The sequence below is a fragment of the Neovison vison genome, chromosome 11, assembly GCF_020171115.1.
Source record: "Neovison vison isolate M4711 chromosome 11, ASM_NN_V1, whole genome shotgun sequence".
Taxonomy (NCBI): domain Eukaryota; kingdom Metazoa; phylum Chordata; class Mammalia; order Carnivora; family Mustelidae; genus Neogale; species Neogale vison.
In genome coordinates this window covers 65,435,983-65,461,674 of record NC_058101.1, presented here as the reverse complement: position 1 = coordinate 65,461,674, position 25,692 = coordinate 65,435,983, and the positions used below count along the sequence as shown (strand labels likewise).

The 25,692-nt window shown below is 59.8% G+C and overlaps 1 protein-coding gene across 2 annotated transcripts in view; it reads right to left on the bottom strand.

Moving 5' to 3' along the window:
• Nucleotides 1-641: 641 nt before the first annotated feature.
• Nucleotides 642-25,692, bottom strand: part of SORCS2 (sortilin related VPS10 domain containing receptor 2) — a 424,588-nt gene continuing 399,537 nt past the window's right edge. Inside the window, exons 15-27 of one of the 2 annotated variants that reach the window (XM_044267844.1) lie at nt 22,947-23,067; nt 22,116-22,249; nt 21,289-21,417; nt 18,897-19,068; nt 14,302-14,488; nt 13,885-14,018; nt 12,773-12,896; nt 11,431-11,543; nt 10,644-10,769; nt 7,844-7,943; nt 7,161-7,263; nt 5,278-5,423; nt 642-3,064 (exon numbers count right to left, since the gene is read on the bottom strand). In XM_044267844.1, coding sequence (XP_044123779.1) covers nt 3,000-3,064; nt 5,278-5,423; nt 7,161-7,263; nt 7,844-7,943; nt 10,644-10,769; nt 11,431-11,543; nt 12,773-12,896; nt 13,885-14,018; nt 14,302-14,488; nt 18,897-19,068; nt 21,289-21,417; nt 22,116-22,249; nt 22,947-23,067 — 1,654 coding nt within the window. In that variant the 3' untranslated portion in view covers nt 642-2,999. The remainder of the gene's footprint in view (nt 3,065-5,277; nt 5,424-7,160; nt 7,264-7,843; nt 7,944-10,643; nt 10,770-11,430; nt 11,544-12,772; nt 12,897-13,884; nt 14,019-14,301; nt 14,489-18,896; nt 19,069-21,288; nt 21,418-22,115; nt 22,250-22,946; nt 23,068-25,692) is intronic. The other variant, XM_044267845.1, reaches the window with a different exon arrangement.

The window sequence follows — 25,692 nt, the reverse complement described above, 5'->3', positions numbered from 1 at the left end:
CAACCCTCCTCCCCCCACCCCTCGGCCCCACACGGACCTCGCCTCCTGCTGGGACCACGTGGGAAATGTGCGCGTGCCTGCACAGTTGGCTGGGGCGCATTTCCACAGCTCTGACCCGGGACAAGAGCGGGAAGGAAGTGTTTGCCTGCTGAGCGCTCCCAGAGGACACTCCCGAGCAGTCTGAGCAGTGCCAACATCAGAGCCTGGGCCAAGGAGGGGGAGTCCAGCCCCCGGCTCCTCTGAGACGGGCCAGATGACACCTCAGACATCAGGAGACTGTCAGCCCGGAGTATGCCCTGTCGGGCTGGCTGGAACTCTGTCCCTCCTCCGGCAAACAGGCTGATGCCTGCGGGCCCTTCTGCTGGCCTCAGGGGCAGGAGGGGCGCCAGCCCGCACATGAGAACTTTGAAAGCTTCACAGGTGCACAGGTGGACAGTCCCAGATCCAAGACCGAAAAGGTTAATGTCACTGCCACATGCTCCCAGTGTCAGGAACGGCCCCAAGGCCTCGTCCCCGTCCCTGAGACCACAGCTCTGGGGGCCTATGTGCGCTCGTGTGCGTGTGTGTTTTTGTGCGTGTGTTTAGGCAAATGGGGGAAGAATCGCTTCATAATAAGGCAAAAGCTGATTATATTCATTTAATCTTTGTTAAAAGCATCACAAATGATTTATTGATTTTTAAAAAGGAAAAATAAGAAAGGATTTTTCGCGTCTTTGTTATGTGCATATACCAAGTATGGGCATAGCCCGTTCGAATGAAGCGTCGGCTGCCTGTGCAGACCGCGCTGTGTCCCCAGCGCCTCGTACACCGGCCCGCAGACGTGCAGCACCTCAAGTGTGTACCCCGTTCCCCCACAGACCTACACGCTCATCTCTACGGTCATGGGCATGGACACACATAAGGTCGTGTCAGATGTCGCCTGATTCCCGGACTCTTGGGTCCACACGCTCAAAATACTCTTCGTAGAAATAATAAAATACCAGAAAAACACAAATAACTAAGGGGGAAGAACAACCACAACCCTACCCAAGCAGGAGAGAGAATGAAGTCGAGTGGTCAAAGAAGGTCAAGGGTTGTCACCCGCAGGCACTGGTGAGCTGCGGGGTGGAGAGCTGTGGCCGGGGGACTCCATGCTGACCTTGACCTTGGACCAGGATGGTGCTGACAGGTGTCTGACCCTGTGCATCTGAGGCTCATGGGGCAAGTGGGGTGGGGGTGGACAGCAGGACACTGGGCTCCCGAAGTTGTCTTTGGAGGCTGCTAACGGGCTGGAAGGAAGCGGTGCAAAAATCCAAAGAATCCCGGCCTCTCCCCACAGTGACCACACCTGCAACTTGTCCCTGGGTCCTCAGGCCCCAGCCCTTCTCTTGAGGGTCTTGAGAACAACCTAGAGGGTAACTTCTGGAGTGGGGCCCAGAAGCAACAGCTGGTGAGCAGGGGGCCTCCTCCACCTGGCGGGTGACGTCCTGTGACCCCTTCCTCCCCACGGGCTCAGAGTCCCTATCTGTAACACAAAGACTAAGTGACTCCTGCGTGCAGGGTTGGGGGGGCTGTTGTGGGTCTGAGGGTGCGTCCCTGGGCCTCCCCTCCTGCAGGCCATGGTCCTCTTCTAGGAGACATGGGGCAGTGCCCTGCTAGGCTTCATTCTGGACTCACTAGGAGCCTGGGAGCATCTAGCCTGGGCTCTGGTGTCCCTATCCCCTAAGGAAAGGCCCTGGGCCAGGGAGAGCCCTGCTGGGAGGGGAGAGGAGGAGGGGTAGAGGGAGGCCAAGGAGGGAAGAGGGACAGGGAGAGGCAGAGGGGTGGAGGGAGGAAGGGAGGGAGAATACTGAGTTCCGGTTTCAAGGCAAAAGGTGAACACCCCCCCCCCATATATTCACATGTGTAGACTGAGGCTAGTGTCCCTGATTCTAGGCATCTGTGAGTGAGCAGACTCCCTGCACCGGAGGGCAGGGCAGGGCTGGTCCCTGGGGCACCTCGGCGGCCGTGGTGTTGCTGTTATGACTTGGGGAAAGTCACTCCCTCTCTGGGCCTCAAAAATTTCTCCACCTTCAGAAGGAGGGGCACACTCCTAGAGGGCCCTTTTGCTCTGCCATCCAAAACCTTGGCTCGTCCCTGGGCTCCCACCCAGGTTCCTCCAACTGCTGGGAAGCATGGGACCCTTGGTGCCCCTGGGGCAGGGGTACTCCCTCCATGCCTGTGGGGAGGAGGAGACCTGGTGGGTGGGCAGGGAGCCTGGGAAGCACGAGGGGGGGGCCAGGGGGGACAAAGCTGAGAGAGTGTTGGCCCCTCTGGGCCCTCCAGGAAGGGTCCCCAAGCAGGGGCTCTGAGAAAGCAACGCAGATGGCTACTGCCTGGCCGTTGAGACTAGAAAGGGGAGCGAACCCCCAAAACGCAAACAGCTGCCTAGAGAGGTATTTACATCATCTGCAGTTTAAAAGGAGGCGGAAAGAGGGAGGCATGGAGGGCTGTTTCAGAGAGCCTGGGGCAGGGGTGGGGCCTGGGGCAGAGGCTTTCTGGATTCAGGGGGACACCCCAGGAAGAAGGCCATCCCGGGTAGGAGCCGCCCTCCCTGGGGTGATGAGGAAGAAAGCAGGACTCCTGCCCCTGTGCTGGGACAGGGCCTGCAGGGCCGCCTGACGGGCTCACCTCCCCCTAGGGAGGCCAGGCCTCGGGCTGGGACAATAGGCATCAGCAGCCTGTGGTCCACAGGGGCTAGGGGCAGAGACAAGCTCAGAGCAGGGTGGGGAGAGCGGGTGGCGCCCAGGGCCTGGTGTCCAGGGGATGGGGGCGGGGAAGGGGTCCGCAGGCCCCTCCCCGAGCGTCTTGTGGGCTGGGCGGGCGTGAGCTGAAGAGGGGACGTCTATCCCCCGTGTGTGGGGACAGCTGGAGGAGGTGGTGCTTCCGCAGGTCTCCGATGGGACGCGGGTCCGGGCACCGGTGCCCTCCGGGGCTGAGACGGCGCAGAGGCGAGTGTCCCGGGCGCGGCGTTGGGGACATCAGCTCACCAGGTAGCTGTGCATCTCTCGGGAGTTGATACTCAGGACCACGCCGGAGTGATTCCCTGGGAGACAGACATGCCCGCCCGTGAGCACACGCGCCACCCCCTCCTGCAGACGGCGTGGGGACCCAGGGTGGCCTCAGCAGCGCCCGCAGCCAACCTGGGGGGAAACCCCGTGGGTCCGTGGATCCTTCCGGTGTGCTGGAGGGGGGGTGCCTGAGCGTGCTGGGGGTGTGGGGGTCTCCCTCTCCTGGGCGCCTGATAGGGTGGGTTGTCCCAGTGCCCTCCCGAGCCCTGCACCCCAGCAGGCCTCAGGAGGTGAGGCCAAGGCCAGCAGATAGGCACCTGCACCACAGCAGGGAGGGCAGGGGGCTGCGGGAGGGGCTGGGGGGAGGGGCTGCGTGGGGGCGGGGCGCTGCAGGAACACTCCTGGGGAGGCCTGGTCCTGGGAGGGGACAGCCGCAGGAGACCAGGGGACAGAAGCCTGGCCCGCTGGGGGAGGGGAGGAGGCTGACCAGGAGTGGTGTCTGCACGATGCCTACCCCCACCCCAGGGGCACCAGGAGAAGGCGGCCCACAGTTCTGTGGCAGCTGCCCAGCTGCAGGATGCCGGACCCACGAGCCCAACCCGTTGGGTGAGACCCTCATCAAGGCCCATCACCCTGCGGCCTTGGTTTTGTTATCTGGAACGTGGGCATGGCAGTACTGCCCTCTGCGGACTGCATGGGGATTACATGGGAAAAAGTACCTCGTGCATACTAAGTGTGCCATAAAAACAACCTGATATTATGCCCTCGTTGTCCTTCAGGAGCCTGACAGCAAAGAGGGACCACAGTCAGGAGAGCCGAGCTCGGGTCTTCCGGGGACACCCCGCCCTCCGCCCAAGCTTGGGAGGCCCTGGGTCCCCTGGGAGCCTCTGTAGCTGGTCATGGGGCTGTGATACCACCTGCATGAAGGCAGGGACGCGGTTACATGGGAGGCAGCGGGGAGCCCCAAGCAGGGGAGGGTGGTGGAAGGGGCCTTTGGGGTGCACAGGGATGGCACCGCAAGCCTGGGAGCTGCAGTGTTAGGGAGGGCACAGGCTTTGGAGCTGCAGAGCTGGGCTTGAACCCGGTTCCGATCAGCTAAGGGAGGTGGCAGGCTGCGTGACCACTCTGAACCTCGGGTTTCTCATCTGTCCAGTGACCTGGCTCCTGGCAGCCCCTCGGCCCAGGGACCAGCATGCAGCCCACGCTCAGGACGTCAGAGTGGCTGCCATGTCCCAAGAGGGAACAGAGGCACCACCCCGGGGAGTACGACCGGCCTGGCAGGTGTGGGAGATGAGGACCATTGTGCCACAGGGCACTAATGGGAACTGGGAGGGCTCAAGGAAGCGCATGGGCTCAGGGATCCCAGTCCCTGGCAACCTTATCTCCCTGCACCGGGGTGTCCTCGCTTCTGGAAAGGAGCCTGCCTCCCAGGCTGGCAGACGTGGGACAATCCACGAGATGCTCACCGCATCACCCCCCCCCCACCCCGAAGCTGAGCAGAGCCACGGCCCCGTCAGCACAAGCTCCAAGAGGCCTTGGAGGTCCAGGAAGCTCCCAGAGCCTCAGTTCCCCGTCTGGGGACGTGTTGTGCTCCTTATGCAGTGTGGCCTGGGCCCTCCTCGCTGCAGGTGCAGACCGTGTCCCCTCCCCTGAAGAGGGACAGACTCTGTGGTCACCTCCACCCACGTTGCATGACACAAGTGACAGCGGTGACGGTCATGGAGGGTGACATGGCTAGCACCTCTCTGGCTGACTCTCTAGGGGCCCCGAGGACATGGCCGTTACTCTGTGTGGAGTCCAAGCCACATGGAGAGGCCACAGCAGATGTTTGCAGGGACAACCCCGCAGGGGGCACTGCTGACCACTGAGCCAATGGCCCAGGCTGAGCCTGGAAGCCCAGAGGGGACTCAAGCCCGTCAGTGCCACCTCAAGAGAGATGTGGGGGAGATGCGCCGGGCCACGCAGGCAGACCACGGTAACAGGGCACCATGTCAGGGTGGTGGACATGCATTCACACAATCATCGCTTCCAGTGACCAAGACGCCTTCCCCGGGGTGGGGGTAGCTGGACGGGGTGCTCCGGGACCACGTGTCCCCAGGCCCCGATCGAAGCTCCGGTCATTCCCCCATCAGACGGAGGGGACACAGCGCCACCGTCTGCCTGGGCTTCGTCCTCGCCCTCAGCTGCCCAGTGCCGGCCGGCGGGACCCACAGGAGGGTGGGGAGGGGGTTTTCAGGGCGGGCGTTACCTAGAGTCTGCGAGTCGAGATCATCATCTATAAACTCCTCACCCTGGATGGCGCTCTGGACGGCCTGGCTGTGGCTCACGGGGCTCGTCATTTCCTGCTCCTTTTCATTGTGCATCTGGGCATACACGGTCCTCCCGGGGCGTTTCCTGCGGGGCGGAGGCCGGGCTCAGGGGAGGCTGCCCCGGGGCCACTGGGCCCTGGACCACTCCTGTGCGCAGGGCAGACAGCACGCCTGGATCTGCTCTCCTGCCCCATCTCTGCTCCAGACCACCTCGTCCAGGAAGCCCTCCCTCCTGCAAGCTCCTGTAGCCCCAGGGTTTCCCTCAGCCCCAGGGCACAAGTGTGCATCGTGTGGCTCCAGCGGGGACTGGACTGAGGTCATATCATATTGCAGGGAGGGGGTGTTTCACTGTCCCTTAGTCCCTGTCATGCAGCATCTGTGGGAGAGCAGTGTCCCGGGCTTTGAACGGGTGGGAGGGACAGGGATTCCCGGGGCAGACAGGATGCCCACCCGGGTCCGAGAGGGACTTGCTGAGTCCTGCCCAGGTCCTGGGGCTGTGTGGTCTCAAATTCCTGTCTCTCCAGAGCCAGAGGGAGAAGAGACCATGGACACAGCCTCCTCTGCCTGTGCTGGGACTGGGCTTGGGGTCGCAGGGTCCGGTTCCCCCGCTTCTGATGCCTAGGTAAGGAAAGAGCCCACAGTTGCCAAGAAGGAGCAGGCTTCCTCTGACGCCATTCACCAGGCCCTGCCCGCCCTGCAGGAGTGCAGGGTGCAGACGGCTGAGGGTGACCAAAGGGGACACAGGTCACCTCCGGCTGGAACATGCACGGGATGACTCGTCACCTCCAGAACTCACTTCCCTCTGCTGCGGCTCCTGTACCCTGGAAACCCCTGCCCCTGAGGGATGATGAGAGCCTTGGGTGGCCTTGAGCCTTGGAGCCCCTGGGGCTGTTTGTGACCTTGGCTGAGCCCCACCCACAGGGATGCTACAAAGGCCAGTGACCGCCCAGCACTCTGGGGGTGCACACTCACCCCCATCTATGCTGTGCTGTTTCTATGGCGACACCCTCCCCTCCCAAGGGAGCACAATCAGTTCACTAAGAACACTCACCATGCCAGGCAGCAGACCAGCCCGGACACCCTCACCCCTGTCCGGGGCCCACTCAGCGTCCTCCCTGTCCTCCTCTCCCTCTCCCCTCTCTGCTCCTCTCTCCTCTCCTCCTCCTCCTCCCTTTCCTTCTGTTCTTTTCCTCCTTCCGTTTTCCCACCCCCTTCTTCTTAGTCCCCTTTTACAGATAGGGAAGCTGAGGCCCAGCGGGGGGACAGCCGCGGAGCTGGTCAGCGGCAGGCCAGGAGCTGGGCCCTGGGCACGGACCGTCCCGCGGTCTAGAAGGGCCTCGCACGCAGGCTGAAGGAAGGGTACTCTGGGACAGAGACCCGGACGGGGCAGATATGGCTGGAAGCCTCTCCTTTTTTGTTCGTCTCTGCAAATATCCAGAACGCCAGGCTCCCCCACGCACTTGCATGATACGGGAGGGGCTGGCCGGATGCTTGCCCTTAACACCGCAGGGAGACCCGGTGCACCAACTCCTCTCCTGGAGGAGGCCCCAGCTTCAGCACTAGGGATCCAGCACCAGATACCACTTCCTAGCCGTGACAAATCCCACTTTCCGAGGGGCCTTCCTCCAAGGCGGGGAGGACCTGGGGGAGATAAGGCTGGGATGCTGGCAGAGAGGAAGGCGGGGTTGGACAATGCTTGTGGGGTCCAAAGCAGCTGTCTTCCACCCGCTTCTGGGGCTGGAACCATTCTGTCTCAAGTCCCCGCCCCTTGCCGCCACTGCCCAAGGCCTGACCTCACGCCCCGCCTTCCAGGAGGCCTTGCCTTTTGAACTTGTAGAGAATGAACACGCCCACCGCGAAGAGTCCGATGACCAAGAGGACCGCCACTGCCCAGTAGCCACCAGCGCCTCCCAGCCTCTGAGAACCTGTAAGGGAAGCAGCTGGTGGTCGGGGTGGGGGGCATCCCTCCCCAGTCCCGGGCTTCTAGGACAGGGGGTGGTCTGGCAGGTTCTCCAGGTGTGGCTGAGCTGTGCAGGCTGGTCTCAGGGGAACCTCAGCCCCGGGGCCCCCTGGACTCCCACCGTGTACCCGTGGGCCCCGGGCCTTCCTTCTAGAAGGTAGACAGAACGTCCCTGTGCACAAGTTGGCTCGCGTGTGGCGATCCCGCCACGTTTCCCAACAGGCACCAGATCTCCAGAGCAGAGGGAAAGTCCTCAGCATCTGCAAACTTTCTTGCCCAAAACACGAAAGGTTGCACGTGTGACTGGAGAGGACAGTCCCACGGTGGGGGCAGGAGACCAAGGTCAAGACCTAAATGTCTGCGTGAGGGAAGCCAGAGGTCTGTGCCGCCTCTGCACAGAGAGGAAGGCCCTTGGGTCTGAGCCGTGGTCCCTGGAGGCAACCACCCAGCCCCGAAAAGCCCTCTGTCCCCAGTCCTCACAGGAAGAGCATTACCTGTGAAGCCAGCTGCACGCCCACCGTACCCTACAGGGGAGAGCCCCTTACCTGTGTCTGTGTCCCTCATGGCCACCAGGACCCGGACCCCGCCCCGCAGAAGGAAGCTGATCTTCTGTGCCTTCAGCACCTGCTGGATGGCGGTGAGTCTCTGAAAGCAGGAGGGGGAGAGTGAGGAGGGTCCCCTGGAACCCACTGGAGGGAGCGGAGAGCTGGGTGAACATCTGCTCGGACTCTCCAGAGCCAAGGGGTTGGGGGCCACTTGGCCTCCGTGGGTCTCAAGGAGGGTCGCTCCTCTTTGGAGAGACCCTCCTCATCTGTAACACGGGAATGCTCGCCCACCAGCCAGCTTTCACCAAAAGCTGACAGTAGGTTAGAAAGGCGAGCCAGCAGGGGACTAAAGCTTCTTATTTTGGTCGGGACCATAGAATGTGGCAAAGCTGGGGAAACCAGTGGGGCTCAGGAGGGCCCCCAGGCCTGGCAGTGGTCCGGAAGGCTTCTCAGAGGAGGAGGACCAAGAAGAGAGCAAGATGGGGACAGGCAAGGTGACCCAATTTTAGTATATGTGCTGCCGAAGCAAGCACCAGGCAAGGGAGTGGCCCCACCAGTGAAGGAGAGCCAGCCCAGGGGGTGGCGGGGCTGAACCACGGGGTGGGAGAGGCAGCTGGCTTGCCATCTCACGAGAGGAAGCTTTCCCGGGGCTCAGAAGGGAACCAACTGGCCCTTGTAGGTGCCCAGGGCTCATTCCTCCACACAGGCAGATGTTGAGGCCTTGGGGAAGGGGGCCTCCCAAGAGCTGGTGGTCCCCGAGCACCCCCTCCCGGGTGCCTTGGGCAGGACATTCCCAGGGGCCAGACTCAGCCTCCATGCACAGCGTTTTAGCACCTGATATTCCCTGGAACAGAGAAGTCCACATCCGGGCCCGGATAAGCCAAAATAGCCCAGATTTGAAGGATCTAGGAAGACACACAGCTCTGTGCTGCGGGGAACGCCAGCACCTCTTTGTTTCGGGGGTCCACATGAGGCTTCAAAGGAACACCTCGTGGGAGACCCCCAGCCCCGTGCCCAGTACCTGGCACCCAGCAAGGGCCTGGGGCCTGCCGTGTCATCCGTGGCAGGGACGAGTCCCTGTGACTTTTCACCGACCCAGGGCCAGCGGTTACTCTCAGCACTCAGGACAATGAGGGTGGGGGCGCCCGTCTGTCCCCTCCTCCGTCTCCTTCCAAATCTCTCCTGAGTGCCCACACCTGACTACTGCAGAATTAGTTCATCTGCCCACCAACTTGGCGGGCAAGAGCGAGGGGAGTCCCCGAGCCCCGTTGTGCCTTCCCCAAGCAGTGCTGAGCCTCTGCAGTCAGCTACCCATCTGAGAAATGGGTACAGTCACTCTCCATCGTCTGCCATCCTACCCCCAGAGACACTGCATCAGCAGGGACCCCCAGGTCCCAGTGCAGATGCCCTTCAGGAAATGCTGGGGGTCAGGCCCAGGCAGTCCTGTGTCAACCAGGAGGCAGCCTGGGTGTGGCAGGGTGGCAACCAGAGCGACCTTGGAGCTGTGTCCCCTCCAACCTTCCTGATGCACCTCCCACCAATCTGTAGGAGACACACTGGGGCGCCTGGGTGGCTCAGTGGGTTAAGCCACTGCCTTCGGCTCAGGTCATGATCTCAGGGTCCTGGGATTGAGTCCCACATCGGGCTCTCTGCTCAGCAGGGAGCCTGCTTCCCTCTCTCTCTCTGCCTGCCTCTCCATCTACTTGTGATCTCTCTCTATCAAATAAATAAATAAAATCTTTAAAAAAAAAAAAAAAAAGGGAGACACGTCTGCCCAGCCCCCGAGGTGCCGCAGGCCTTGCTCTGTCTTCCAGAAAGCATCCTGGAGCATCTGTCTCAGACCAGTCCAGGAGTAGCTGAGCTTCTGACTTTTTGTTTTGTTTTTGTTTTTGTTTTTGAGAAAACACGTACTTCCTTCAAGCGCACAATTCTACCGTTTTTGGTCTATTTGCATCTGTGCAACTATCACCGCTGATTCCAGAACATCTTCATCTTTCCTTCCAGAAACCCAGAGCCTGCCAGCAGCCCCGCCCCCTGGCCCCCAGCAACCACCTCCACCTTCTGCCCCCAGGCCTTGGCCCAATAAGGACATTTCCCATCCACGCCCTGTCGCAGCAGGTGGCCTCTGTGACCGGCTTCCCTCCCTCAGCACCCCTTCTGCGGGGTTTGTCCAGATGGTACAGGGGTCAGAGCTCCCTCCTCTTCACCGCCGAGTAAGAGCCCATGGTATGCGGGGACGCATCTCACCCAACAAGGCCTGTGGAGGCACATGTGGCCACCCTGGCTGCGACCCTCCCTGTGTGCATGCATGTGGACAGACAGCCGCGCGCTCCCATGTCCGTGCCGCCTGCTAACTCTGCCTATGGTTTCGGGGAGCAGCTGACGGCAGGCTCAGCCGCGCGGGAGGGGTCCTGGTTCTGTACGCGACCTAGAGGGCCGTCGGTTTCGGGAAGAGTGACAGCCATCCCGGGGGACGTGAAGAAGCTCCAGCTTCTCTCTTCTCCAGCCAGCCAGCAGAATGGGAAAGGAGATGGCGCAAGTCCCCCTGTGGGGCAGTCCGGCCCCGGGTGCCCTTGTGCCTCCCCAGTCTCCAAAAGTGACCTTGAAGGCCATCTGGGTCCCGGGGAGGGGGGTAGCCACCCATGGAGGAGGGCCAGCCGCCTGTGTCGGGCAGTGACTTGTGAGAAATGGGCCTCTCCGTGATGATGAGCCGCTGAGACTTCTCCCCCAAACCCCCAGCACTAGGCCTCAAACTCTGGGCAGTGCAGAGAGAACCTGGGGCCCATGGCCAAAGTGATACCTTGTCACTGGTGGGGCTCCTCTTCCTCGTGGGCCTGGGAGGGGGCAGGAGCACGTGCAGGTCGGCCAAGGTAGGCAGTCCTGGCTTTACCACTGTCACCAGGAGCTCCTCAGGGACGCTGGTCTCCTGTGGGGACACAGACGCGCCCCTCTGAGCCACCTGCCTTCTCTGTTCCCTGCCGCACTCCCGGGGCCCCAGGAATACCCTCTCACTCATCTTGGCCTGGCCAAGTCCCAGCTATCTGTCCTGTGAGCTATTCCTGACCCCTGAACATACAGGGATCAGCCCCAGGACCCTGAAGCACCACGTTTCCCCTCCTGCAGCTCTCCTAGTCCCTCTGCCCTGCCCCCACCAACACCAGCCTCCTCTGGGCCAGGCCTGCCCCCTCTAGTCCATTCCTCACACCGTGGCCGGAGTAAAGGTGAGCAGGCCCCTCTCTGACTAACGTCATCCCAGACATCAGGGCTCCTGACCATACAAATCCTTCAACCCACAGAGTTCAGCTTCCAGAGGTCCCTCTGCCTCCTGAGAATCCCACTCTGTGCACTTTCATCTAGGGAACTCCTATTCACTCTTCAATGCCCAGGATGGTAGCAGCAGCATTATTAAGAGACTGAGGGGAGTCACGGCCAGAGAGAGCCTTGGCCTCTGGCAGCAGAGATGACTCAGGGTGGGCAGAGCTCACAGAGATACCTTGGTCCCGCAGCGAAAGAAAGACCAGCCCCCTCACTCTGCCCTGCCCTCCCACCCGCCACTTCTCCTGGGTACCCGCAGGAGCAGGAGGCACCTTGGACAGCAGCCGCGTCACCACCAGGCCGATGTCCTCTCTCCACTCAGGGGTGTTGGGATTGTGGGCGTCCAGCTCCTTGGAAAAGTGTAGAGCCACCACCTGGAACTCGTCTGAAGAGATGCAGAGATGGGGAGCCAGTTAGCCCTGGGCAGCAGGGCTCTGTTTCCCGGCAACCGCTAGCCCCAGATGGCCTAGCACCACCCAGGGTCAGACATGGCAGCTTGCTTTTGGAATATGAGAGTCCTCCCTGTGCTGGCAGCTGCCCAGGCAGGGCCCACCTCACTGACCGGCACCAAGGAGTGATCACTGCAGCACCTATGACTGCTGAACGGTGCCCCCCTGGGGAGGGAGGGAGGGCTGGGCGCCTGCACCATGAGAACTGCCCTTTCATTCTCAGGGGCGCACATACCCCATGAGACTGGGCTTCCATCTCCCAGGGATCCACGGACTTCACTGGGTTGATCTCCCCACCAGAATAAGAGTCCTGCGAGGGCAGAGGCCCTACCTTCCCTTTTCCGCACATGTCCCAGGGTTCCTGGCTCAGAGGCCCACTCCAGAGCCACCTGCCAGTGGTGGTACTTGGGGCTCACTATACTCTCCACGTTCCTCCTGAAACCTGGGTTTCCCACTTGGGAAATGGGAGAGGCTTTGCTGGGATTAATGGCCCGAGGGACACGTGCTTCATGAGCAGAACTCAGCATCTCACAGAAGGGAGGTTGCTATTCCCGAGCTCTGGGCTCAGGACCCTCTGTGCACATGTTTGTGAATGAAGGAACAGCCACAAGCAGGCCTGCTAAATATTTAACTGATGGCTGTTGTCCATGGGCAAGGCTGTTCTCAAAGCCACATGAGGTTTCATTGGTGGGCTGAGGAGGGCCACAGCGCACTGGGTGAGGGGTGGGGTCTCTTCCATGCTTAGGATGAATTTCCTATGGTAAATGTCTCCCTTGAGGGTCTAGGGACCCCCAGTGAGCACAGAAAATGGGGTACAGATTCAGAACTGAGTCTCCACAAAGGCTGAATTAGGGGGCTCAGGTGACAGGTGGCAGAAGAGGTCAGGCTCCTGGGAGGCATCACTGGATCCCCTTGACAGGTCACTTAGCCATCCCCTGGTCTGTGCCATGTGAGGCCCATGAGTGCCACAGACTCAGAGATGTGTCTATGTTCATTTTACAGATGGGGGAAACTGAGGGTTAGGGGAGCGTCTGAGCAGTGTTCACTGGCTCCTCCCTGAGCCTGTGGCTCCCCTGCATACCCAGGGAATCTGTGGCTCATGTCACCTGAGCTTGGGGCCCCCACAAGGGACGAGACGCACGGCATGCCCGAGGAGGGGGCTCACCCAGCACGCGGACCACCGTGGAGTCCTGCAGCACTGAGCTTCCACAGGCCGCCTGCACCGTCACACGTACGTCCCCTGGGTCTGCAAACCGTGTGGTCACGGAGTTCTCCAAGGAGAGCAAGGGCTGCAGGGGACGTGAGTGGGGGTCAGGCCCAGGGATCAGGAGGCAGCCCCACACAGGACAGCCGGCCCCCCCACTGCCTAGGGCCTCACCGAGAATGCTCAGACTCCCCTGCTCTGGTCAGAACATGGGGGCAGCACTGGGGGGCTCGGGGAGGGCCCCCACCCCCCACCCCCCACCCCCAATCGCCAGCTTTAAGCCAATGCAGCCTGGACCAAGTGTCCCTGTGTACCCTTCCTTCCAGACCTGCCCGAATTGCTGGGCTCAAAGTAGCTGAGCTGTGATTTGGAAGGCAGCTATGCTCACCACTATACCACCAACGCCTGAGCTGTGATTTGAATCCAGAGCCTAGCACCTTCCTCAACCCTCCACATTCCAGAGAAACACGACCTGGGGCCTACCACTCCCTCCACCCAGGCCTCTGTGTCTGGGCCTTTAGCCACTGTTGGGGTCATTCTGCATGGAACGCAGGGCAGCAGCCCTCCGAATGAGGGAAGGACAGCCCTCTATGGGTCTTGAGGACCTCAGGCTAAGGATGGGCAGCCCTGCCCACAGAGACCTTCTAGGCCTCCAACTGGCCATTGTCTGTGGCTCCCCACTGCTTCCAGACACAATTTAGGGCTCTGGGTGAGGCCTCTGACATCCGGTCCAGCCCCAAGGGTCCCCTCCTCCATGAAGCCCTCCCTGACCACACCCAACACCCAGACTAGAAACAGCCGATCTTCCCTGGTGCTCAGAGCACCCCCCAATCCCCTTCCCGTGATGCTCATCACAGCTCAGGTCACCTGCTTTGTTCACATCTCTTTCCCCAGGAAAAGGCAGGGGCCAGCCTGCCTTCTTCCGCAGCTGCCAGATGCAGACATGGCCGGACCCGCTCAGCGGCTCCGGGAGAAAGGCCAGGCTGTGCTCGTGTCAGCTCCGCAGTCATACCCCGTGTCCTTCTGCCCCAGCCACCCGCTCTCAGCAGGGGCCACCCTGGGGGTCTGCGCACCTGCAGGCTATGGCCGATCCACCAGTAGAACACAGTGAGCTTGGGGTTGAGGGGCAGCAGCACGGCTGTGAGGTTTACTTCCTGGTCGACGCCGACCACAGGAACCACGTCAAGGTGGAGGGCCTGTAGGGGGGCTGCAGGTCGCGGGAAAGCCCAGGGTTAGGGGACACGGAGGCCCTGGCTATTTCAGAGGGGGCTTCTTGGTCACCTTCATCACTTCCTCATCACCCCCACCCTACCACTGCACACACCGCCAAGGGCATGGACTTGAGCCCGCCTGCCTGCTCCCCGTCCACGGGCTCACCAGCCTGGCGTCCTGTTGCTGCCCCAGGGGACTCCCTGTGTGCCCCTGGGGCCCAGGTTCTCTCTCTGCCCCAGGAAGGGGGGACTCTGGGCCTCAAAGGGCTGCTGACTTACAGTTGACCTGGACAAAGAGCACGGCCTCGTCATGCCCAGCCACGTTCTCTGCCCTGACAGACACGCGGTAGACGCCGGGGCTCTCGTAGCGGTGCCGGATGGGGTCCTCAGTCAGTGTCAGATTCATGTACACAGCCTTGAAGCCATCCCCCAGGTCCACCTGGTACTTGGTGGTCAGGATGTCACCCTGCAGGAAATCCCACGAGACCACTCAGGAAGGATGGCACAGCCAAGGGGTCAGCAGCAGCTTGCATACTCTCCATCCCGTCCCTCCTCCCCTCAAAGGGCGCGGGCCCTGGGGACCCCAGAAGCCACACCCGCAACCTGGCATGGGCTGAGGTGCAGGAAATTCAGGGAAGGAAACGGAAACAATATCTTTCTCCACTTGGTGTCAAGAACGAGTTCTCACGCTTTCCCTCTGCCCCTCTCCCTTGCCCCATCATCCCTTCCTGCCATCCTACCCCTGCAGGAACACCCCCAAAATCATCTCCTGCTGACCCAGAGTGACACAGGATTCACGCTGCTTATGATCCCCTCATTCTACACCTGTGGAGCCTTGAAATCTTTCCCATAAATTACATTTCACTCAACTTGTTCCACAAATACGGTGGCTGGTTGAACAGGGTCTGTGCTCCCAAATCCACATCCCCCGGGGAGCTCAGAATGGGACCTTATTCGGAAATAGGGTCTTTGTAGAAGCAATTAGTTAAGATGAGGTCACGCCGAAGTAAGACGGGCCCCCAGACAGTGGCCACGTCTTTACAAGCAGAGGTGGGGGCTTGGGACACAGATGACACGGCCACATGATGACGGGGCAGAGACTGTGGAGACAGAGCCACAGCCAGGGACACCAGCGCCCCAGAAACCAATGAGACAGGGAAGAATCCCTCCCCAGGGCCTCCAGTGGGAGCCCAGCTCTGCCTATGCCTTGATTTCGGGCTTCCACCCTTTGAAACTGGGAGAGAAGCCCATGGGATTTTGTGCCCGCAGCACACGTCACTTGGGACAACAGCTTACGTGCCATCCGATTGTTCCCATGTGCTGGGCAAGAACCACAGGGCAGATCAGCTCACCGTCCAGGGCTCCTGTGGACCCGCGGGCTCACAGGGACCAGGGGAGTGGGGTCTCAAGCCTGCCTTGCTCTGGGCGGGGGCAGGGGCTTAGTGCCCACCAACTGCAAGCCAGATGTACCTGGGAAGCCCTGTGGCTCCCAGGTGCACAGGGCGTCACTGTGTGCCTCGGGACCCTACGTTCCTGCCTGCAGGCCACTGACAGGTGCCCGCTGAACAATTTAAACATTTTACTTCGTTAAAGTAACTTGTCATTTTTGCCCACGATCCGAATGGAGTCCAGCAGCCACGGCCATAGACAAGGAGACCCGTCCCCGTAACCCTGTCCCACACACTGCTGCATCTTGGGCACGTCAAGGAGATGTGGACATCTTGTCCTGAGACAACTGCCAGTTTCCATGTAGTTTGTAGGAACCTAGACAGCCCGTGTGCCCCGTACCGCACGCCTGGAGCAAACGTCCATCAAAACCAGAATGTTGGGGTGCAGAGCCACTGAGCCACTGCCAGCCCCCGCCGTCATGCCCCCGACTCCCCTGTCCTCCATTTCTGTAATGCTGTCATCTCGAGAACATCCCATAAACGGAATCCGACAGCACGGACTCGCTGGGATTGCCTCCTTCTCCTTCAGTTTAATCTTCCAGAGCTCCACCGGGTCATGGCGTGTCTGTAATCTGCTCCTTCTCACCGCGGAGTCGCGTCCCACACAGCGGCCGCTGCCACTGTTCAGGCAGATGCCCCTCAGAGGACGTCGGGGTGTTCCCATGTTCTGGCTCTCTGGCCAGAAAGCTGCCAGCAACATTCACGTGCAGTGTCCTGCGTGGACACAGGCCTTCATTTCTCTGAGACACACGCTCAGGAGCACACGTGCTGAGTCATAGTGTGGTCGTGTGTTCAGTTTTCTAAGAAACTGCCCCCCGGTTTTCCAGTGTGGTGGTCCCCTCCTCTGCTCCCAGCCGCCGGGTACGAGGAGCCGGGCTTCTCCGCACCCTTGCCAGTGCTTGGTGGTGTCGCTGTGTCTTACTTGGGCCACTCTCCTAGACCTGCAGGGACCTGTCATCGGGGTTAGAGTCACACTCCCCTAACGGCCGGTGAAGCTGAACAACATTTGTGGGCTCCCCGGTCACCTGCTCCTCATCTGCAATGAACTGTCCCTTCATGTCCTTGACCCGTTTCCTAACCGGAGCGTTGTTTTCTTCCCACTTCTCCGTGTTCTATTTCCCAGCGCTCGCTGGATGTGTGCCGGGCACGTATTTCCTCTATAGCTCCCTTTTCACCTTCTCTACGGGGCTTTCCTCAGCACACGGGCGTCTCACTCAAAGTCTGATTCACTAAATTTCCTTTACGGATGATGCTTTTGGCATCCACTCTACGAACCCTTGGGCCGGCCCTGGATCTGCATATTTTCTATCTTTTTCCCAAAGGACGGCTAGTTTTTCACATTCTGTTGACCTCCGTGGTCCATCCTGAGACGATCTGGTATCAGGCGTCAGGTTCCAGCTGAGGCTCATTTTTGCTGGCAGTCTGTTTACTGAGGACCGTCCTCCCTCCCCTGGGACACTTCCACTCCTGCTTCTATTTCTGGGATCTCTATCAGCTCTTACTTCTAAGTCTCGGATGCTTACAGAACTTGGCCCCGGCCCCAGACCCAGCTAGTTCCGCAGGCAGCTTGGGCCGTGCAGGAGGGCAGGTGGGTGGGACTTGTGTGTCAGCGTGAAGAAGTGTCTGTGTGACTGGTTACGACTGTGTGAACACGTGGGGAAGGCGTGTGCAAGTTCCTGTGGTCGGTGTGTGAGAACTGAGGGTGTGTGAGTAGGTGTGAGTGCGTGTCCACCCCCACCAAGCTCCCACACTCCCCCACCGCCTCCAGGAGGAAGTCAGCGGCCCCTCCACATAGGGGAGTGCGCCGGAAGACCTCTCTTGCAAGGACACCTTTCGGTCACAGCAGCAACCCCATGCAGCAAGGCTGGGGACCACGGGACGGCGGGACTGATCGGCCTGGCCTGGCCTGCCTCTGGCCGGGGGAATCAGCCAACATGACCACTGCCCAGATGGAAGGCTCTAGGGGGCAGCAAACAGCCATTTTTCCTGGAAGTCTGTGCTACAAGTTGGGCAGTTGGTGGGTCCACTCTGAGGGTCCAGGGTTTACACCCGGGGAGGGGGCGTTGTCCTCCCGCCACATCAAGATGCTGCTGTGACAGATGCCCGACCCCCACCCTGGGGCCACCCCCGAGGCCCTGAGCATGAATCTCAGGACCAGACTCATCAGCACAGGGCCTGGAAGCAGGTGGGATCTGGGACCTGCCCCGGGCCTGGCCCAAGTTTGGGGACCACAGACCAGGTGCTGTCCACGTGGAGCTCTGTCACCTGATACTGCATGGCCTGGAGGGAGTCACTGTACCTCTCTCAGCCGGGGTTTCCCCAGCACAGCACATGGGCTCTCACACATACAGCTCTGTGCCCTCTGGCCTCAGTTTCCCCATCTGCACACACTGGACACCAGAGACTTCTGTCATCACCTAGGCACCGTATTTGGAAGGACATGTGCTAAACCACACACACACACACACACACACACAGAGTTATAAAACTGAACTCGCTTCATTCAGTGTATTTGTTAACCAAAGATCCGAGTGCCCAGCGGAGCCGCGCGTGCGGACAGCGGTCCGGGGGCAGATCTTCCTGGGGGTGGGAGTGGCGTCTCCTCTGTGAGATTCTGTCGCTTTGAATTTCCTGCCTCTTGGCAAGTTTTTCTCATTTCTGTTTTTGGATGCTCTACAGGGAGTTTGCTGCTTTTATAATCAGAAAAATAAGCATGCTGTATATTAATTTTAAGAGGCTAGAAGAAAATACAAAACCTCACAGTTGTTACCTTGGCGGGGGGGACAGGGTTTGGGGGGATATTTATATTCTTGACATTTTGGGTGTTTTTCCAATGTTCTACCATGAGTATAAATTCTTTTTTAAGGCAGAAGAATATGTAACACTTATACTAGAGGGGAAAAGAGAGAACATAGGGAGGGAATTTACATATTCATATATATGATATAGAATTAAATTCATACAATATCATCTACCTACAGGATTTATCTTTGGTTCTAGGATTATAACTAATAGTTTTGTTTTGCTTTTTAAATTTTCTGCTTTTCTTAAGATTCCAGATTAATTAAATCAATATAATTAGAGGTTTAATAAATTGCCGCCCACAGGAATGAGTACATCTCGGAAGCCTCAGAGTCCAGTAAACAGTCTGCCGAGCACAGAAGGGTCCCCGCCGTGTGTGCCGGTGGCCCAGTGACCCCCCCCATATTTCACAGTTCTCTGCAGTCTGGTTTCCGTCCTCTCCCTACTGCCTGGGGCCTGCGGAGGGGCTTCGGGCCCCCTCTTACCCCCTCAACTCGGAAAAGGCCCGCCTAGAAGATTCTGCTCCAAAGCACCCATAGGCGGAAGAGACACACCCTTCCCCGCCCCACACCTCCCCTGCTTGTCCGGTGGGAGCGGCCCAGGGGGACAGCACGCTGCGCTCACCTGCTCCTGCCGCACCACAAACAGGACGTCCTCTCCAGGCCGCACGGCCACTGCCTCGCCACGGATGCTGATCTGCAGGCCCCGGGGCCGCATGAGTGGACACTGCAGCTGCGCGGGGCTCTGCCGGGGGTCCACGCCGCCCTCACACACGTTGGACACCACCTTCCGATACCTGTGGCCACAGGGAGGGTCAGGGTCTACACCCGTGGTGGGATGGTGGAGGGAGGGCACGGGCCCCACGGCCTGGCGGGGCCTCACTGGTGGTGAGGTGTGGCTCTCACTGGTGGCTTCCTCTGGACTCCCGGCCTCCTCTTAGCCCCATTGAGGGCCATCACTGCCCTGTGTCGCAGCTGAGAGGCCAGGCGTGGCGGGGGGGGGCAGTCAGCAAGGGCGGGGTCGGCTCCGGTGCTGGCCGATTCCCTGTGTGGCCACAGGACTTGTGACAACCTCAACACCTGTTGTCATTGCAGCTGAGGGTGTGACTGGGCACAGTCCGGATGCTGGGGCCTTGCCGAGAAGTGCACCCAAGAGAGGCCGGGGCTCGGCTGTGGCCTTGACGCTGCTGCACCCCCTTGGGGCTCCCTCCCCCACCATCCGGTTAGAGGACACCTGACCCAGTGCCTCCTTCATATAGCTTATTTGCTGGGGGGGTGGGCGGACCATATAGCCCCTGCCCTTGCCCGGGGGGACCACCCAGTGGGAGTGGCAGACTGTGCCCTACTACCTCCCTCGAGGTAAAATCACCACCCACGAGCTCTGGGAACTGGTCCCCAAGAGAGCAGCTTTCAGCAGAAGTCGGAATGGCGAGCAAGAGAGGGAAGGGCACCCAGGCAGCAGGACTGGCATGGGCAAAGGTCCTGGGATGGGCAGCTGGAGCCAGAGTAGAGAACAGGACTGGGAGGAGGCTGGACAGGGGTTGGGGGCCAGAGACCATGGGCTCTGATGAACATGTTAGGAGACCCTGGGCGAACCATGCCTAGAGTGGCATCATCTGACTTGCTGATTGTGAAGCTCTCTGGGGCTACACCAGGACCCTGGGTCCATAAAACTAGCATCATGACCCAAGAGCCTGGCTCTGCCCCCCTCCCTGAGACTGGTGCCCCCTCCTGCGCCCAGAACTCAACCACTGAGACACTTTCAGGGGTTTATCACACAAACACATTGGATTAATTCAGAAGAAAATAGAGTCTAGGAGCAACGCCCCCGCCCCTGGTGCCTTGATGCCCAGAACGTCACATGGTATGACACACAATCCTTCATCTGTGATGTGGGCCCCGGCTCTGATACTTCTGACAAGAGTCCCTGCTTGCAGAGCCCTAGTGGGTGCACAAGAGAGGCGGCTGTGGCTGCTGACTGGACGGATGATGGGTGAATGATGGATGAAAGACAGATGGATGGACGGATTGATGGAAGGGGAATGGATGGATGATGGATGGATGGGTAATGGGTGAATGATGGATGGAAGGATAAAGGAGGGAGGGAGGGAGGGAAGGATGAAGGGAGGGATGATGGGTGAATGATGGAAGGAGGGATGGATGAAGGGTTAAAGATGGATGGAAGGATGGATAGATGAATGGATAGATTATGGGTGAATGATAGAAGGATGGAGGGAGGGAGGGAGGGATGAGGGGTAAATGATAAATGGGTGGATGGACGATAAGTTAATAATGGATGGCATGTTGGATGGATGGATGGATGATGGGTGAATGATGGATGATGGGTTAATAATGGATGGAATGTTGGATGGATGGATGGATGATGGGTGAATGACAGAAGAATGGATGGATGGATGGATGAATGGAAGGAAGGATGGAGGGAGGGAGGGAGGGATCATGGGTGAATGATGGATGGATGGATGATGGATGGAATGTTGAACAGATGGATTGATAGATGATGGGCAAATGACAGAAGGATGGATGGATGGAGGGAGGGATGATGGGTGAATGATGGATGGAAGGAAGATGGATGGATGAATCGATGGAGGGTAGAACTTACATTGCTAAGTCCAAAACCTACAACATCTGATCCTGCTTTCTCAAGTCCTGCCCCTGCCCCTTCCCCAGGGGAGGTAATGGGGATTTTGTAATAAGTCCACTGACATTTTCTTCCCTCCCAAAACTGCCTCAAAGTGAAACAGAGACCTTAAAGTAGAGTGCCTCAGGACCTCCTGAAGCCACAGGCTCATAGCTTCATGTACCCGTCACTTTCGTTCTGTTCAGAGCCATCTCAAAGCACCTTCTGTCCCTGATGCTGCCCCATGTGGGTGCAGATAGAGCTCCTGCAGGGCCAGTGCCCGGGGTGACCGGGGCCCAGCCAATAGGGCAGCCTCGGCTGACCTCTCTTCCCGCAGCTCTGCCCCTGCAGCACCGCGAGGAAGCCGTGCCATACTCACCCGAGGCTGCTGCTGTAGGTCTGGCCCAGGACACAGTCGTCTGGTGGGGACAGGGGATTAAACCAGAAGCTGGCAAAGCACTTGTTGGCCTCAGACTCCGAGGAGGGGGAGCGCTCAAATCCATAGTCGCTGGAGGAGAGAAGGGTTCAGGAGACAGGCTTGGGTGGGGATGGGAGCAATCAGGGGCGGCCGGGGGTCCGCACCACAAGGGTCTGCAATACACCCATTTGTGGGGACACACAGCCCTACCCAGCCTGGAAATTAGGGTTACATTACAGGTAAGAAGGGTTGCAGAGGGGGTTCTAGGAACACCCAGGAGAGCACTGAGCCCAGCCTGGGTGTCCTGGAGGGCTGCCTGGAGGAGGTGCACTGAATCTCAAAGGAAGCAGAGTGGACAGCCAGGGGAAGACAGGGGAGGAGCACTGCACAAGGAGCCCCGTCAATGCCGGTGAGGGAGGTACAGGTGGAGGTGTTGGGCACATGATGGGGAGCAGGTGAGCAAGGGTTGAGGGTGGCCAGGGAGGCAGGCGGCCAGAGTCTTCGTGAACTAGGCTCTGGAACTCGCAGAAGGGCGGGTGGGCACCGCTTGCACCCGGGGACCCCTTCCTGGTTCCTAGGGCCCTTCCCGCTGTGAGCAGGTCCCTGTGGTGGGTGGGGGCCACACGCCCTTGAGTTCCCCGTGCTCCTCCTGGGAACACAGCTGGGCTTCCCGCCTGGCTCTAAGGCACAGAGGAAGGTGGCGGGAGGACCGAGTCTCAGACCCGCAGCTACCAGGTGGGGAAGCTGCTCAGGGCGCGGGAGAGCCCAGCCGCTGGCCCGTTCCTCACCAGAGGAAGTCCGATTCCCGGCACCTGCACACCCGGGACTCGAGCGCCGATGTGAAGCTCCGCCCCTTGATGCACCAGGACGTGGACTTTCTCTTCCGGAAACTTCTCTGCTGGCCCATGATGCAGCGGTCCCCCTGCCATGGGAACGCGGGTGAGGACAGGCCGAGAAGGGCCATTGCCCTCCAGTGGCTTGGACTGCTGTTCATGCCCGTCCCCAGAAAATAGCTGGGTCTCAACACCCAGGCAGCCATGGGGGACAGGGGTGAGTTTCCTTTCCAGATGGGGAAACTGAGGGCCAGAGCAGAAGTGGTGTGCCTGAGGTCAAGCGGGGGCAGCCTCTCTCCCATCCTGACCCACAAGCATCCATTTAACACCCATTGTGTACACTCTTCCCCTGGGCCTGAGGGGTCACTGTGCTGCTGCCGCTCCAGCCCTTACCTATTTCACTTAGTGTGACCAGTCTACCTTTGGTTCTAGAAACATCTATGTGTTTGAGCTTACGGGGTGGGGATGCCCCAGACCGCCCCCCCCCGGGGGTGTTTGGTAATCTATGACACAGACCCTGTGCTACTCACCCACCATGTCCCAAGCCCCGGATCCCAAGCACGCTGGACTGCGCAGTGGGGTCACAGCATGTGGCCCCGTGTCCCTGAACACTCAGAGTGACAGAGGCACCAAGAGAGGGCCAGGAAATCCAGCCAAAGGACTGTGTATCTCAGGGCTGCTGGGGTTCTGGGGGCCTCTTGGAGGTGAGGCTCCCAGTGCCATGCAGGACAGGGGGTGCACGGGCAGAGGAGGCCACCTCCTGCCCCAGCCCGGGCCCCGGCCCACCTTCAGGTCGGTCAGGTCCCAGGAGCCATAGTCCTCCTCACTGCACTGCCTGGAGAATGAGGGGCGGAAGTCCACCTTCACCAGCTCCCAGTCGGAGCGGAAGCTGATGTGGCCAAAGACGCTAGGGAGGGAGGAAGAGGGAAGGGAAATCACCTTAGCCCGGCCGCGTCACAGTGGGAACCACTTCCCCTCGGGGCCTCAGGGCTCCCCGCTTGCAGGCCCAGTGACAGCTCTCCTACACTCTCCCAGAGTCCCAGCCAGCACTGTGCCCAGCCATCTACAGGCCTGTGTTCCTGGTGGTGCCCCCAGTGTCCCCACAAGGGTCACACGCTGTCTGCGGCTCGCGGATGGCACAGGTGGAGGACACCCCCCCCCCACGGTTCCCCTCAGTGGACGAGGAAATGGGCACAGTCGTGTCAGGAGCCCGGGCCCCCCAGCGGCTGCCTGAGCCCCCCAGCGGCCACCTGGGCCCTTCTATGGCCTTCCACAGTCCTTGCATCTGTTCCACCAAATGACAGGGGTCAGCTGGATGCAGGGTGCTTCTCTTGCCTCTGTTGGCATCACCACACCGGGGGTCTGACCCACAGACACCCAGGCCAGCCTCACAGTGTGGGAGGGGTCTGTCCGCGGATACCGAGGTCACTGTGCCAGGGACCTGAGCCATGGACACCTAACTCTGCAAAGCTGGGCCACAGGCTGTTTTTTCCAGGTGCAACCAGCCATCCAAGGAAAGGTAACAAGCCACCATAAGGCGTCACTGTAGCAGGACGGGGAGACCCCCCAGCCTCGTGCTCACCTCCTGTTCATCATGTGGCCCCAGCCTTGGCGAGTGGAGAAAGCAGGGCAATGGCACACCATGGGTGCTCTTAAAAGACCAGCTGTGTACGGGGTACCCATGGTGTGCTAGGGGCCCCTTCTATGCTGTCTGGTCTAATCCTCACCATAGCCTCAGGAGACGAGTCCACCCCTATTTCACAGAAAGGAAGACTAAGGCACAGAGAGGTTGAGTAACTTGCCCTCGGTCACACAGCTTGCTTGGACCATTTCCTCTACTTCAGCCTGTAGCTGTCACTTGCTGAGCACCTACCATGTACCCAGATCCCTTCCTTTCTTCAAGGACTGCTATTTCAGGGGCTCCAAAGACCATCACGGAAGAGGGGCCTAGCCTGCATTCCTTGGGTCCTTCCCCAGTCCAACCTGCCGCATTTGGGATGTATCACCAGAGGCTGAGCATCTGGGTGGCAGAGGTGATACACCTTATTGTATTCAATCCCCTTTCAAGCAGGTTGACAGGGACAGGATACCTGGGGAAGGGCAATCATGACCTGGAAGGATCCTAACCCCATTCTAGGATGGTAGGTGAGAAGTGTCTTGAGCATTTTCTTGGGGACCTGACGGCTGGCTCTGAAGGTCTGAGGCTAATATCGAAGAGTTTTCTCTCATAGGGCAGCCCTGTGCCAGGCAGGCCTGAGTCAATGCCCCATTTCCTGCATCTGTGACCTTGGGAAGGTTCATTGTCTCTGTGTACCCATTTCCTTGGCTTTAGAGTGGAGACCATAGCTCTGCCCTTTCAGGACTGCTGGCAGATTGGCAATGGTTTGTGTGGTACGCAGGCACACACCAGGGGCTTCACCCACATGTACACAAAGCAATTCCTCTGCTCCCCAAAACAGGCCTTGAAGTAGATACTACAGTCTTTATTTTGCAGATGAAAGGCCCCAGCTCTGCAGGCTGGCCGGGGGCCTCCTCGGGTCCTTGAGGCCCCTGAGCCTCCCTTTGTCCCGGCCTTGACCCACCCCTATGGTCAGCCTTGTCTCCCGTCTCCCGAGCAAAGCCTGCTAGGCTTTACGGAAACAGAGTGTGGGGATCCTATCTCAATAGGGACACTCTCTATGGAGCACTCATGGTGTCCCCTGACGCCGAGTGGGCCTGTCTCCCTCCTGAAAACAGCGAGTGCACATCGGACGTGTGCTGACCCGACCCACTGACCGCGTGCGAGGTGCTGGCTCAGCGTCTCATCTTCTCCTTTCCCAAACTGTGAGGACTATACTGCTGTCATTCCCACTTTACAGACAAGGAAACTGAGGCTGGCAAGGGACCTGCCGAGGATGGCACAGCCAAGGCCACTGCCCGGAGGAGCCCTGTCGGCCGCTGGGTCTGGGGTGAGGTGCTGGGGAAGCACGACCGGTGCCGGCGGGGCGAGACCGTCCCAGAGCACTGTCTCCGCCCGGGAAAGTCTCAGCCTCACTGTGCTCCCGCCCTGATCCCAAAGAGGCTGGTTGGGTTGATCTCCATAGTCAGCTCCAGGCAGGCCTCCCCGAGCCGCAGCTGAAACGCAGAAATATCTGTCACCCGGTTCATTCTGAGTTTTAGGATGAACAAGCCCAAGGCAGCCCGTGAATTGCCTCACGGTTAATAGGAGAGAAGGGGCCACGTGGGGCAATGTGGGCCAGGGCCCCCATCCGCCCTGTAAACAGTACCCTCGGCCCCGGGGCACGGCGCAGGAGGGGCGGGTAGGCAAAGGGGAAGCCAGCTGGGGGGGACACGTCCAGAAAGGCGGCGGTGGCAGGCAGCTGGGACATGAACTTTGGGTAAATCTGGATAAAAAAGTCACCTGAGAAAATGTTCTCAACTGTAGGACACAGGACAGCAGGGGAGAGACAGAGACATGGAGAGGGAGAGAGAGAGACGCAGAGATACAGAGAGGGAGAGAGGAAGGAGCAAGGGCTGTGGGGAGGATGCTGGG